Source organism: Spermophilus citellus (assembly GCF_964194105.1).
Source record: "Spermophilus citellus genome assembly, chromosome: 7".
Lineage (NCBI taxonomy): Eukaryota > Metazoa > Chordata > Mammalia > Rodentia > Sciuridae > Spermophilus > Spermophilus citellus.
In genome coordinates, this window is record NC_138188.1 from 50,698,638 (window position 1) to 50,713,854 (window position 15,217).

General features: G+C 42.7%; 1 protein-coding gene across 3 annotated transcripts in view; it reads right to left on the bottom strand.

The window, feature by feature from the left end:
• Positions 1 to 536: 536 nt before the first annotated feature.
• The window catches only part of MME (membrane metalloendopeptidase), an 82,039-nt gene continuing 67,358 nt past the window's right edge, over positions 537 to 15,217 (bottom strand). For all 3 annotated transcript variants that reach the window (XM_081301717.1, XM_081301719.1, XM_081301718.1), the window contains exons 18-23: positions 12,367 to 12,486; positions 10,909 to 11,042; positions 10,727 to 10,792; positions 8,077 to 8,172; positions 7,700 to 7,776; positions 537 to 2,010 (exon numbers count right to left, since the gene is read on the bottom strand). In XM_081301717.1, the coding sequence (XP_081157843.1) occupies positions 1,911 to 2,010; positions 7,700 to 7,776; positions 8,077 to 8,172; positions 10,727 to 10,792; positions 10,909 to 11,042; positions 12,367 to 12,486 (593 nt within the window). In that variant the 3' untranslated portion in view covers positions 537 to 1,910. The remainder of the gene's footprint in view (positions 2,011 to 7,699; positions 7,777 to 8,076; positions 8,173 to 10,726; positions 10,793 to 10,908; positions 11,043 to 12,366; positions 12,487 to 15,217) is intronic.

Here is a 15,217-nt window from a genome sequence, read left to right on the forward strand (position 1 = left end):
AATATTTTTAATTTTTGCAAGACGTGGGGAAATGTGCTAATACGCAAGAACAGCTTGTCACTCGTAGTTGTGCTGTTTGGAACAGCCCTGCCCAGGAAGCTGCTCAGGAGCCGGCTGACAGTAGGATGCATATGAATTCTGGAAGAGTCCCATGAGAGAATGTACCTCTGCAGTGTGAATGAAGGGTCCACGACTAGGGCAATAATAGAGCGAATCTCACAACTGTGGGGCTGGAAGGAAGGGCCCAGGTGGGAAAGAAACCACACTGACTGATTCTATTCTCTAAAAGCCACCACATGCAACACTGGTGCGTGATGTGAGAGCCTGTGGAGCCCTAGGGTGGCACCATAGGCTTCCGCCTCCCCGGTCCTGCTACAGAGCCTTGCTCAGAGTTCACGGAGCTGTGCCTTGGGCTCTAGGCAATTTCAAGTGTGTGTGTGTGTGTGTGTGTGTGTGTGTGTGTGTGTAAAATGTCTTAGTGACATCTTTTTAAAGGCAAACGGTCATTTTTCAAGAGGCAGTAAAATCAACACCCATATTTTGGGTAGATTCTTTCATTTTCACCTTTTATTTGGAAAAATAAGGACTTTGGAAGTGCACCTCTTTTGTAAAACTTTAATCAGGTAAATGAAATGAGCTGAAATAGCCAACAGGACAGGAATAGAGAGGAGCATAAAGTCTCAAGAGATGGATCCCCATAGGGAAGAGGTATCCCCTCCAAAACTCTGTGCCACCTACATGAATTCCAGAAGCAGGCCCACCGAGGCCTCCCACTGTCACTCAGAAGCACACCTCATGTTCTGAAGCCAGGGGGCTCAAACACAGGCTTGTGAGCAATGGGCTCCCAACTTCAATTTATTACCAAAGTATCTGCATCAGATGACAAACCCGAGCAGAGGTACATGGGCAGTTCTGCCCTTCTGTCTCAGCCACCCTCAGGGACAGATTTGCTTTGGAAAATCCTGCTTGTGACCCACAAGCATCATCCATCTCCACACCACTGTTCAGTGGCATCTCTGTCCTGAAGTTTGTGCTTAAAGCTTTCCATCCATTTATAAATTTTTAAAGTCTCACATTTTCATCTGCACATCGCTTAATGGATCTTGGTTCATAACTGCTTATCTTGGTGAGAAACTTTAATATTCCATGATTACCTATAATAACAGTTACTTGGTTGTAAATGTAATTAATTAAATATAAAAATTATTATTTATACATTACTAGAAATCCCTTAAAAAGACCAAGTGTTGAGAGACAGAGAGAGCAAGAAATTGTTTACAAAATTGCAGGGGCCCCAAGAATCTCTGTATCAGTAAGACAGATATAACCAAAAACAGTTTTGGGCATTCAGTTTTGCCCTAAGAGTGCTTAGAATAAAATGAAGGCTGAATGAATAACTGATATATGGAAAAACTATGTCCATTCCAAGGCCCCCAAATGCATAAGAATTCTTTGGAAGAGTTTTGAAGAGCATAAATATTGCAAATAAAGGTAAAGAGAAGCACTGGCTGTGTGTTTTAAACCAGCATGTGGTGGTCATGCTTTTGGTGCCTACTGTATTGAACCCCTTCTTTTTCTCTTTGATGAGAAGGTCTGGCTCAAGTGGTCAAGTTTCCTAGGGACAGAAAACTGGCAGATCACAAGAGAAACAGAAATGAATGGTAAGATCATCTTTAGAAACGAAGCAGTATTTACACAGTGACACGATTGGTTTGACAGGCCTTGGACCCCTCCTGCTCCACACCCTTTCCAGAAGAACCTAGTTTGATTGGTATGGTGAAGTTCTCATCTCTGTTAATCCCTCCAGGTAACTGCAGTGACCTAGAGGCCCCTGTTCTCTTGGCTAGAATGTTCCAGTCTTCTGTGCTGTTGACGAGTCCAGCCAAGAGCTGTGCTGCTTCTTGGGAAGATCACCAGACGCGGCATTTCTTCTCTGGGTTCATGTAGGAGTTCTTGCGGCAATGAAAGGCTTCTGAAAACTCTGCCGAGTTCTGCAATGTCCCAATAATCCTTTGACACAAACAAAAAAGACATCATCAGCATTGGCTACTCATGTCCACACGAGTGGAGAGCTCTACAGGATTTCTCTGTGCAGGCCAAGTCAGTAATTCTAGAATTTGAAATTTAAAAGGAAAAATAAACTTGGTACAATGAGTCGATTCCTTGTCATTAACAGTTTTTCAATGGAGAGTCTGCGGAGCAGAAGTTAGTGAAAGGCGTGGATTTTGGAGACAGGCTGCTTGGTTTGAAACCGGGTCACCAGGCCTCTCTGTACCTCAGTCTCCTCATTTTAAAAGTGCATATGATAATAGTTTCTGCACCTTGAGATTGTAGTGGAGCATTAATCATCCATAAATGCTCTGTGTTTTCAAAACAAACAATGCATTTTTGGAATTGTAGTTTCCTAAGAAAAGTTTGGGTGAAGAATGAAATCAGGATTTTTTACCGTATTGTGAAAGGGCTCATACAATCATTGAAATATAATAGGCTTTTAATAGGTCTTTGTTATTTTCATTTTTTTCCCAAAAGGACTCCTTAAATATCAGAAACTGGATTCAGCCTGAATAACTGGAAAGGGCTGGAAAAATGCCCATGTCTTCTTATCTCTGCTCCCAATGGGCGAAAACAACCAGCACACTATCGGCACCGCGCAGTACTGGAGGGAAGAGATGGGTCAATACAAGGGTGTGGAGGGGACCATGCCATGCCCAGCCAGCTCCGCCCCACCTCGTCCACCTGGACCAGCAGCATGCTCCCTGGGGTGGGGACGGGGGCAGGGGTGCTGGGTTGATGAAGACCAGGAGCGTCCTGATTGACAGAGCTCTCCACACGCACACAGCCTAGCCCCTGCCTGCCCCCACACCCATTCTGCACACAGATATCCACTGGTACGTGACAGGAGGTGACAGGCTCCACAGACTGGGAGGCAGTGACAAGGTGGTGCACGATAAGGGCCTCTGACAGGCCTCCCCTGATTCTGGAGTAGAGGCTCTGGAGGCCCTTGACCATGACCATGGAAGGGAGAGGAACCACCTGGTTCACGTGGAGCCCTCAGGCTGTGGGGGCCTCAGCAGCCACTGTGGCAGGCGGTAAGGCAAGTCCCCAATTCCCAGGCCTGTGTGGTAAACTCCTGTGCAACCCTAGAAAGTGGGACATGGGGCACTAGTGGGACTTAATTTCCCACCGCCTCACTTAGGCCAGGGGCTGAGAGCTTGACTTATTTATTTGTTTTTTTAAGTGCCCATTTCTTACATCTGAAATGTTCAAGAATAAATTCAGTTTTTCCACCATGTGAGGATACAATGAGAAGTCTGCAGTTTGCATCCTGGAAGGCAGTACTCCCAGAACTTCCTAACTCCGAAATTCTTAGAAACTAGGAATTTTCACTGCTCCTGTCTCTTGGGCGCTGGGCTCACGTACTCTACAGGACGGAGGTGCTTTGGCCCATTGATCCAGTCTGCCTCCCAATTTAGGAAGCTCTAGACTCTGGCTAGGGGACAATCCTCATGGTGGCCTGGGTGTACCTTCCACTGGACAAGCTCCCTAGCTGATAGCACAACCCTGTGAAAGAACAAGAAGAACTGGACTTTGCTTTTTGTTTTATTAAGTTTTTTTCAAATGCTAGTATCTTAGATTCATCACACGGGAACAAGTACTTCAGCTGCAATGCCCAAACCCATTTGTCTCAAATTAAAAACAGAAAAACACCTTAAAGACACAACTGTCTTTGGAATACAGGGGAAGTTGGAGAGGCAGGAACGCTTGACCTTGAGCACTCAGCTCTGGTCTCCCCTCCACCAGAAGACTTCACTTAGATGCCACAGGCCCTAACTCACTTTTCTGGGTCTCTAATGAATGTCTGGTGTTTATAACATCAAATCTTTGGATGGAAGATATGCATAACCATTTTGAAAAGTGGCACAGTATGAATAAACAAATCCTTTCTCTGAGAGTGAGATTGAATTTCATTAATATTACATAAAACAATTACACGAATTTCATGCTACATGAAAACTATGTGGCTCCTGCATTGGCGTTTCTAATAACAGAAGATGAAAACTTTGGTTTACTTGAATTGTTACTTCATTAAATAAGATAATTTGTTGTGCTGCTGCTGTTTATTGCCTTGGCAAATAATCACTTGTATTAAAAACATCTAAGAGAGGTGGAGTTGAACATCTATGTGACCAAGAGTGGACTTTCTGACCTATAACATACCTGACTATGCCTGCCTACATGACTTGTTATGCATCTTTCAAAATGGAGCCCCACTGATGAGCACTTGCTCCACTATATAGTCTCTCTCTCTTTTTTCTTTCTTTCTTTCTTTTTTTTTTTTTTTTTTTTGGTACCAGGATTGAACCCAGGGGCACTCAACCACTGAGCCACACCCCCAGCCCATTTTTATATTTTATCTAGAGACAGGGTCTCACTAAGTTGCTTTGGGCCTCACTAAATTGCTGAGGCTGGTTTTGAACTCACAATCCTCCTACCTCAGCCTCCTGAGCCACTGGGACTATAGGCGTGTGCCACTGTGCACCCAGTTCACTGTATAGTCCAAAATAAATAAATGCCTAACAGAGATTCTTAGGTAGGTGCTAAAGTCTGATAGGTGCTAACAGGAATATTACAAAGCTCACCAAGATCCACCCTGATATTTATAAAATATCAGGAACCAATGTTAATATTTAAGGTAAATAGAGGAAATGTGAGTATTTTAACGAGGAGTTACTGTAAGGATGCAAACTATAAGAAGAAATAAAATAACCCTATAACTTGAAAACAACTGCACACAAAACACTACAAAGAATATTCTTTCCAAAATATTGGAAACTAAGCTGTGAAAAACATTACCTGAGTTGTTTTTTAGTGGTATTATTTCTATAAAGTTCTCTTTAATTTTCCTGAATGGGAGATAATATTGAGTAATCTAAGCATGTAGATGATTTTGTCTATTTAGATTTATTTTAAAAATTAACAGATCCCTTAATAGAAATATTGTATCTAAGTAACATTAGAAACATTGTTGTACATTATGTAGTAAATATTATAACAAATAATCACTCCCCAAAGTGCCTATGGATTGACTAGCCAAATCTAGATTTTCAAAAAGAAGCCAATATTTAAATTGTGGACTTAATTTCTAGCATATTCAAGGGGAATTTTTTTAAAACACTAAAGATTTTGAAGTTTTATTTTAACATACATAAGGCTTTAGTTAAGAAGAATAAAACAATTCTAGTTTAGACCTAATGAATACACTTTTATAGATTTCATCTTTATATCAAGTATATTTTGCCTTTTGTTTTCAATGTCTGGCTATTTAAGCACAAGGTTACAAATCTCCCTCTATTTTGGAAATATTTTTACATACACCACCAAGCACAAATTTTCAATAGCAACCCAATGTCTGTTAGTTTTTAAAGTTCTGTTAAAAATATGTTTTACTTTGTAGACTCAGGAAGCAGCCTGTTTCCAAAACGAAATGTAACCTCAACCTTTTGCCAAGGAAATCCCTTTACCTCCAGAGAAAATAATAATTTCCTTGACAAAAGGTTGGCATTCCACTTACCCTTCAAAACACACAAACACACTTCTCTTATTATGAATGAAAAATAATCAAAGAGGCATCTTTGAAGCCAGGACCAAAAGAAAATCAAAGATACAAATAATTCCATGTATTGACTAAAATATTGTTTTTCAGTTTAATATAGGGGGTAGGAAACAGCGTACTTAGCTCTGTATTGCTGGACCAGCTATCACTGATGTGCTGGAATAGGCAGGACATAATTCAATTCATGAGCCACAGAAAGCACCTGCCTGGAGCTGATAGGGAATGTCACAAGTCCATGACTTTTTCCTAAGAATTTTTATTCTGTTCAGACTTCTTATCTAAAAATAATCCTAATACTAATTTTCAAATAGGTACATGTAATAGGCACATCACCCGCATTAACATTAGTCCTCTGCCACTCTCATGGTAACTTAATCCTTATTTTAAATGTCAAGAAACTGAGGCACAGAGATGAATAGCTAGTACCAGGGAAAAGCAGCAAACCCCTGATACAGATACAACGTGAGAGTGCACCCTGGGTGTAGGGATGAACAGTCCTACACCCACCGTAGGCTTTGAGGGTTTCACTCACCTAATAAACAACAAGAGGATAACTAACGGTCACAACAACAGTTTTTCTTGTCAAAAAAAAAAACAAAAACAAAACCAAAACAAAACAAAATCAAAAACCAAAACCAAAACGTTAGGTATGGTTCAGGAAACCGGGTTATGATGGGCAGGTAGAAAATGCATTTTTAAACAAGGAAATTTTTACCCAGTGGTTCAGATAAAAATGTTAATTCTTAAGAGTCAAATCTCTACCTATTGCAAAATTAAACTCACTCTCTGAGAATGGCAGATTCACAAGTATTACAGTCATATTGCTTCACTCCACTGGGGTCTTTATGGAGCCCTGATTTAGTTCACAGGACACGCAGGGCCAAGCTTTGACAGATTAGACTGTACGGTGCTTTGTGTGAGTTTACCAATGTTCTCTGGTATTCTCGACATTGGATTGGAGACTTCCACAGGAAAATAAAAACTTTTAAAAATTAAAACTAAGTGTTTCATGGGTAGAACATAATGGGAATTGATCCAGTAACATTTTTTTTGCTTTGTACCTATAAAGCAATTGATGTAACTTATCAGCAGGACTAGATGTAGCTCACATCATACAGAAAGCAGGCGTACAGTGACGGCTGTGAGTAAATGGGTTTCCAGAGAGCTCCCAAGGGGATGACGTCAACAGAGAAGGTACTAGAACATGCCAAGTGAGGTCTCTGACCTTCAAATGTGCCACTTCGTTATGTCATAAATGAACCTACTTCCTCAGCAGTGAAAGATGGGGGGTAGGGGAGGTGTTTGCACAGATATTAGGCTGGGTTTTTCGAATTTAGCTCATTAGTTCCCTTCTGTCCTCAAACTCTCTTTTCCAACAACTCTATAAAATCTTCAGATTCTTATTCCCCTGCCTTTTTTTCCTGGGAGGTGGTGTTGATCAGCAAATGAATGATGAAATGTTATGGTCCATGGGGAGGCGACAGCAGTCAGAATTCAGTCCTAAAACAATTCATAGGGACTTAGGAGTCCCATCCGAGGGCCTCTTAGACATTCTACCTGGTAAAGGGCTTGGGCTTCTACTCTCTCTTCCTCTCTGTAGGGCAGTTCTCCCTCACATCCCTCATGGGCTGGTTTGGGACCTGAGCTTCACTGTGCTCCCCTGGAGCTTTAGAGATAAGGTTATTCCTGGCTGCAGAACCTCGGTTAGTAACCAACTTCCCTTTATGTTATATAGAATCTTTCTTTGCAATCTGGAAGTCACTGTTTCAGGCCTAAACTACTCAGAGCCTTTTAGATATGTGCTTTTGCTAGCTTCAGATGGAGCCACTGTTTAGGGTCAACATCTCTGTTGGAACTCATCAAGCACTGAGCAGAGGACAGGTGTATTCTGCAGAAGGGAGCGGCCAGAATGCTCATGTAAACCTTGCACTGAGATGTTCCATCAGTCCCATCTTTGACATAAACACACAGAAGCATTGGAGTTTCCAAATTTTATAGAACCAGAGTTGGAAAAAGCCAAATTCCAAACAGAGAAACAATGGCGCCAACCTTGGGTCACCCAGACTGTAGCTCACACCCACATACCTGAAATTGCCTGGACTGTGCACATCTGTTTTAATGGAGTTGACGGCATACTCTGGTCTGTAGATCCCACACCACACCTGGAGACAGGAGTAGAAAAGGCAGGCAGTATGCTCAAGGTGGGCGAAAGCAAAACCAAGTGATCTCTGCATCCCTCAGCTACTGACTCCTCGGGTAATGTTTAATGAAGGGCAACCAGGGAAACAATCATTCATCACGAATACGACCTGACAATCTGTCATAAACAATGGGAGTCGGTGGAGTCAAATTTCCTGCCACGAGTGATTAAAATAAGACCACTCAGCATGCAGTGTCTAATTTACTGTGAAATCACAACTCAGAAAGGTTTTCATGTTTATCAGTCAAGAAGGAGGCGATACCTGGGCAAAGTTCAAGAAGAACAGTTGTCTGTGATTCAGGTCAAGTCCAGGAAGTAACTTCTCTTCACCATTCTTTTTAACATAATTCTGATAGGCCTGGGCGGTAAGTAAAATAGAAACATGCTTCCAATTTCTAAATTTATATATAAACCTATTCAGAATACCATGTAAACAAGTAGTTTTACCTTTTATATCAAAATCACCCCAATACCTTTAGATATGGCAATGTACACCTATTTCTTAAATTATGAAGAAGGCTAGAATTTGCTTATAAGGGCAATGACAAGAGGCAATGATAAGAGTAACGATCAATAAACGCCAGCTGAATTAGTGGATGATTTAAATAAGTGGGGAAAAACATACACATGTATGCCGGGGGCGGGGGGGAGGGAGGGTAGATTGCCAAGGGAGTCATCTGCATTTGCTATGTTTAGCTTGGTTACTACTCTGGGCAAAACAGAGTCACATTGGACTCATTTGAGTGTTTCTTGCCAAAACTCAAGGGAGTCTTCCGAACCCCTTGGAGGCCCAGGATCCTATGAATCTAGGAAATCGAAGCAACTATTCTGGCTCCCCAAAGATAGGACAAAATAGACTAAATCTCAATTATGTTAAGAGAAAGGAATTTAGGTAATTTAAATGTCAGTAAATATTCTTAATCCGTAAGAATTTATAGACAACTGTGAAAAATTGGGAGTTTTTCTCTATTGAATTTATTTCAAAAGGGATTGACAGCGAACTTTCTGAGATGTGTCATTTTCTATTTCTTACAAAGGATGGTGATTAATTAGGCAATACATTCCATTTCTTTCTGTTCCCCATCAACACAGAGTTTCTGAACCTCTAGGTGAAGACTCCTTCTCAGGGAGCTCACGATCTAGCCGAGGGGCAATGCATTCATATAAAGAACTCAACGTATTCAAAGTATAATGAATTATTTGCACAACTGTAATTTGTTTCATTATTATAATTGTGTCCTGGCACTGGGTGAGGATCTCTGTGGAATGACCAGCAACTGTAGTTCAGAGCAAAGGATCCTCAGTCTGGCTGTATGTTAGAATCACGAGACTGCCAAGAGTGCAAAGGCCTCCCACTTCCAGCCAAGGTGGGGTGGCAGGGGCTGGGTTTGCCCACCCACTGAAATAACCACGTGACAGACAAGATACGAAATGGTGATTGGCATATCACTGAGCATCAGGCAAAAAGGAAAATGGTCCCTGAGAGATGGAAAAGGAACAAAGTGTGCATATGGCCGCCCTCCCTCGCTGCCGGGTGAGTTCAGGCCACATGCAGGGAGGGAAACTCAGCTGGACTGAGCTGAGGGGCAGCTGACAGTCTCGAGTCACCAGAAGTAAAAACTGAAAAGGGAGGACATCAGAGGTCGCAGACGGTCACCCTCAAGTGCTCCCTTAGCAGAGATCTGAGATGTGTGCGAGCTACTCAGAGCCAGGAAAGATGGCCCAAAAATCTGAGAGATGAGAGTGCCTTTCGCTCACAGGACAGAGGGGAAGCTGCGAGATTCACAGCAGGGCTCCCAACAGAGGGAATAACTGTCCCCAGCCTGAGCACTCTGCTAATGTCACTTAACAGTGTTGTAAAAGCAAAACCAAAGGTCAAAACATTTCTACAGAAGTTAACTCTACCCTACAATAAAGCTTGAGGATATTTATAGAAAAACAAGAAACAGTTCACACCCCAGGAGGTAAAATGCACAGTGTGTGCCATCCAGCCAACAGATGGCAGAAAACACACCAGCCAGCGTTCTAAAGCAGGAAGGTACAGGGACTCCCTGCTCGGGGACCTTCAGCTGCTCCAAGCCTCGGACTCTGATCATTCATGGTCACTGCTGCCTGCAGGTCCTCCATCGTCCCTGCACATTGCCCTGACAGTCACCAAGGTTCCCTTCTGCCCTCTAACCCGACATTCCTATGTGAACAAATAACTCTGCATACTCCTCCAGTCCAGGATGCACTATCCACCCTTGGCACTGAGAAGCCTGGTTCTAGGCCCCTTGGGCCATCTCAGGTGGACTCTGCTCACTCCCTCCTGCGTGTGCTCCCCTGGGATTGGGGAAACACTCAGAATCACCCTCACTCCTACTCATTGCCTCCATGGGCACCCTTCCTCTACCCTTTTGTGAAAACCCCATGTGCGTCCTCTGTGCACATGGCAGTCCCTAGCCGGTCCTTTAGTTCTTAGATTATCAAATGACACCTTTCATGGAGGTTGTGTTGCTGTCTCTCCAGCACCCAGACTGGTGCCCAACCCAAGGCAGAGCTTTCAAGGAATACCTGTCAAAGGCAAGAGCAACGTAAGGCAGCTGTGACTCCCAGGATGCTGTGTTGACGACAGTTGGGCCAACGTCAAGGCCACATGCTAGAGCCACGCCAGCCCTAACTGCAGCACTGGAGACTCAGCATGCTTCCTTGGCTCCTTGGCTTTTGGGAACCCAGGAGCATGGCGTTCAGCTCTGTCACATCAACCCTACTGACCTGTGGCTGGCCACAGTGAGGGTCCCCTTGCTCCTCACTTACATTCTTCATCTGCTGATCATAGTACATGTGTCTTTGCAAAGATCTTAAAATAAGTGGTTAAATATAATAAATATTCACCCCTCCTCATTAGAGTGAAAGAAAATACCATCACTCACTCTGTAGGCCTGGCCAATGCCCCCATTATCGGCAATGTTTTCTCCCAGTGTATTAAGTCCATTGAGCTGTCAAAAAAAAAAAAAAAAAAAATCCTCCATTAGGATGATTGTGCAAAGTGCCAGTGCTCACTCGTGAGTGAGTGAACACGCTGAGGCTCTTCTGAAGAATGCGAGTGACGTACATGCTGCCCGCCTGCCAGGTCCCAGGTGAAGTTTCCGTACTGGTGCACCATGCACTGGGACAGCTCTTTGAAGTTATGTGCAGACTGTGGCGTCCACCAGTCAATAAGATCGCCATCTTTGTTAAAATTCCTGCCTGCAACACATTTATTTAAGTCAAGTGGAAACTCATTGCAAAAGTTGCTTATCTTTATCTTGCAGAGGCTGAAACATGGCTCTGTGGACAACACTGGGATGGACAGAGGAGAAGTTGCTGTTCTCAACCACGGAGTGGGCAAAGCCCAGACCGTCAGCGCCTGCCGCGCTTGTGTGCCTGGGCTCTTGGTATCTAGACGAGGCCACAGACCCAACACCCTTCAATCGGCTTGTGTTGTTGGGTGGCTTTACATGCATGAATCTGTTGTATTAAGTCACCTGCCACATTCCCAGGCCCCTCCCAGGTCCTGTGGCTTCCCTCTACTTTGAGCACACCCAGCAGTCTCCTCTTTCTTCCAGAGCTCTCCTGCCAAGCCTCACTTACACTGATCTTTCCCTTTTCTGAGCTCTAACCACATTTCCATATACCGTGGTTTGATACTGGACTTTATCATCTTTTTATCTATAAACAGGAAGAGGGCTTCGGAGCCGCACTATTCAACCCACTCGCCAACTCCACCAGTTCCTCTCTTGCGTCTGTGCACGAGCGTTTCGTGTGCTTTTGTTTGTGTTCCATTTGAAAAGTGCAAGCTGTATTTGCACCATTCTGCTAAGGCTGAGTTAACAGATGCTTAGCCAGGCTTTTTAAAGACTGTACCTCTTCTGTCACCTTCTTCTCTATGGCTCTCTAACCTTGGGTCATGTTAATGCTTATTTTTTTGCTGTTATTCTCTTCCTACTATTTTTCTACTTGTGAAATAATCCTGTTATAATTTCAATTATCACTTTACACACCTCTGTTTCTCTCAGCTTTCATTGAAACTCTATATCTACTTTGCCATTTAGGGCAGCATATAAACATGTAAGTGTCTATTGTTTGCACAGGTCTAACCCATGTAGTAGGTTTAAGATTTAAACAGAACATCCCCAACTGATAGCAGCTTAATAGTCTTATGGGCACCTGGATAGGAGAGGTCTTCAGCTTTTATTTTCTCTTTTTAAGACATGACCCTGCCCTCTAGGATCACTGTGCAGCCAGGGAAGAAGACCCACACCACTGCTGGTGCCCACCAGTGCCACCGTCTCTTCTCAACGTGAGCAGTGCTTCACTCTCGCAGTGCCCAGCACACATCGATCCCCACGCTAGTCAGCATCTTGTGATCTCCTTAAGCAACAATTTAAAGGGAACTCTGAGAGTATAATCAAACTTAGGGCGATGATACACTGACGAACAAGTGTAGTGTTCTACTGCTATGTTATAACAACTCCTAACCAGATTTAAGGGGATGTATCTCAGCCAAAGGAGGATGCCAGCCGGACTTTACCATTGTCATCGAAGCCATGGGTGATTTCGTGTCCGATGACCATGCCGATGCCCCCGTAGTTCAGCGAGTTGGACTGGTGGGCACTGAAGAAGGGGGGCTGCAGGATCCCCGCTGGGAAGACTAGAAGAGAGAAGCTGGTTGGAGGTCACTGTGGCCTTATTTGTCGCACAACACCAGGCCTGGGCCTGGTTGTCCCTTTGCTTGCTAATGTGTTACCACTCTGCCAGTGTTATGTATATAAACACTTTCTGTGACAGAAACACATGCCAGTCTTTTATTACTGATAGCAACAAAGAGATCAGCCTGAAGCGGCACCATAATCTATGATTTATTCATGGCAATCTACTTTACGACCTCTTTTTAAGATTGTTTTTTGCTATAAGGAGTTCTGGACCAGGAAAATTTATAATCTACATTCAGAAGGTCCTTTTCCCCTTGTAAAAATTTGGAAGAAGTAGTTACTCAATAACGCAGCACTTCTTCCGACGTTACCTCTAAAAATGTATCCATCTACGACAGCATCTGAAATCCACAGTCATTCCTTCAAAGGTGTCTCTCCATCACATAACCCTATTTTACTTTCGTCAAGGCCCCTATAATCCTTCTTTGTTTATGGTTGAGTCCTTGCTTTCCCTCTAATCCCCCCCCTCAAATTTCAGCCCTCGGAGCCAGAGATCCGTGTGACTGAACACACGCTGTTTGTGACTTTCTGGCTCATCTGTGTTGAAGCTCCTCATCTCAGAACCGCCACACAACAGTGCCAGGAGCACAGAGGCAGCTGGGAAGTGTGCTGATGAAGGAGCCATCGTGGTTAAGTGAATACACGGACAACGATGTGGTCCTGAAAACCTCAGTAAGCGAACTGGAGTCCACCTTGATGAGCCCACGTACTTGCTGACCTTCTGTACTGGGATGCAGCACCCCGGGATGCACCTTCCCTTCCTCCTAGTAGCGTCCACCCTTCATCTCTGGTGGTCTGACTACTGTCAGCCTCAGAATTGTTCATTTCCTAATTGGTCTTTCCATTTCCTGTCTTACCTAATGGAGATCTGCCCTGATTCCAATCTAGCCTCTTAATCTAAGTGCGGCTTAACGTGCAGCCCTGGTCTTGGATTCTCTGCTGCAGAGACACTCCGGTGGCTCTCCATGCTCAGCAACTGAACACTGCATCTCGTTCCTGGTCTCTGGCTCCGTCATCACCTCCTACTCTTCTGTGTCCTTCTTCTTCCTGCATCACTCTCTCTATGACCCTCTTTTATTAAAGTGTCCACTGACACTTTCACTGCTGTAAAATAAACTCACAAGGTGCCTTTATTCTCTTGCCTTGGAATATATTTCCCCTGTTGAACAAAAAAGATCTCTGCTTTTGGATAATGCTATTTAGAAGTGGTTAATCTTTGACCTTGTAAATGAATTAAAATCAATGCTTACAGTTTTGTTATTTTTGTCTTTCATGCTTTAAAATTCTACTCTCCATTGAGTAACTGAAATATCATGTTCTGTAACTGAAAAAAAAAACTTCAGCAACAATACCTGTTACATGCAAAGCCCTGGGCTGTTGCTTTGTGGTCCATCAAGAGTATAAGAGAGGGACTCCAACCATAAGAAACTTAAGAGCTGGTTCACATGAGCAGTAATGTTTCTTTGTCTTATAGATAGGCTATACATGACCTAACCTTGCATAGATTTCAGGGACAAATATTAGTTATTTGTAGAGGAGACTTTATAAACACCCTAAATAATTTAATTGCTCCCCAAACTGTTAAAAAATTGAAAAGTTGCCATCATACTGAAATGGCAAAATAATTAAAAAAATACTTTGTCCTTGAAGAATTTTGATGAAAGTTATACCTCACGTGTAGCTGCCTGAGCTAAACAGTGCCAAGAAATTATTTTTAGCTTAAAGTCTAAAAATTATGTGCAGTACTTTATTAACTTAAAGTGAACACTATCTCCCACACTATGTACTTTGATTAAAATCCACCCATTATATAAAATGCTCTTATGAAATGTGCTCTCAAGACTAAACATTAACTAAAGATCCTGCTGTCTTAATTGTACCCTTCGATGTCATTCTTCAGGCAAGAGATAAGATTTTTATGGCTCATATTAAATACTAGTCTCCAAGTTCAACTTTGCAAATTATGACCTCCTCTTTTACTCTGTCAGCCAAATCCCTGTAATGAGGATTTTCCCTGCTGGTCTTATCGCTGTTGCTCATGAACTTCACAACTGTTGTTTATTAGCAATTGCTCAGTTGTGCATTTTTTAATGTTCATGATTGTCAACAAGTTAATTAATTAAATAAGTCTCTGGTCCATGAAGCAAATGAGTGGGTTTCCTCTGCCCTCTTCTCAGTCCCATCACCCCTGCCTTTGCACTTTGTCTGGTTTATTTTTTTTTAAGGCTGCAAGTAATTCAATTTTAGAATATTTCTTATAAATTCAAGTTTGCACTCAGGTGATTTTTTTTTTTTTTGTACCAGAGATTGAACCCAGGGGCACTTAACCACTGATGGCCATATCTCCAATCATTTTATTGGAGTTCAAAGCCAACCTTGCTAAATTGCTGAGGTTGCTTTGAACTTGTGATCCTCCTGCCTCAGCCTCTTAAGTGCTGGGATTACAGGCGTATGCCTGGCTAGGTAATTTTTTGTTGTTGGAAAATGTTTAAACATTCTTTTTGTATTAAATGGAGTAACATGTTTGGAAACACTTAATTGTTAAGCCTGAAACCAATACTCTCAAGAATGAAAAAAGATATTTTAGAAAATCTAATTCAAGGTATTCAGAGGCCACATGGTCTGAATATATGACACAGCTCAGACATTTCTGAAATTGAAAAAGGAACT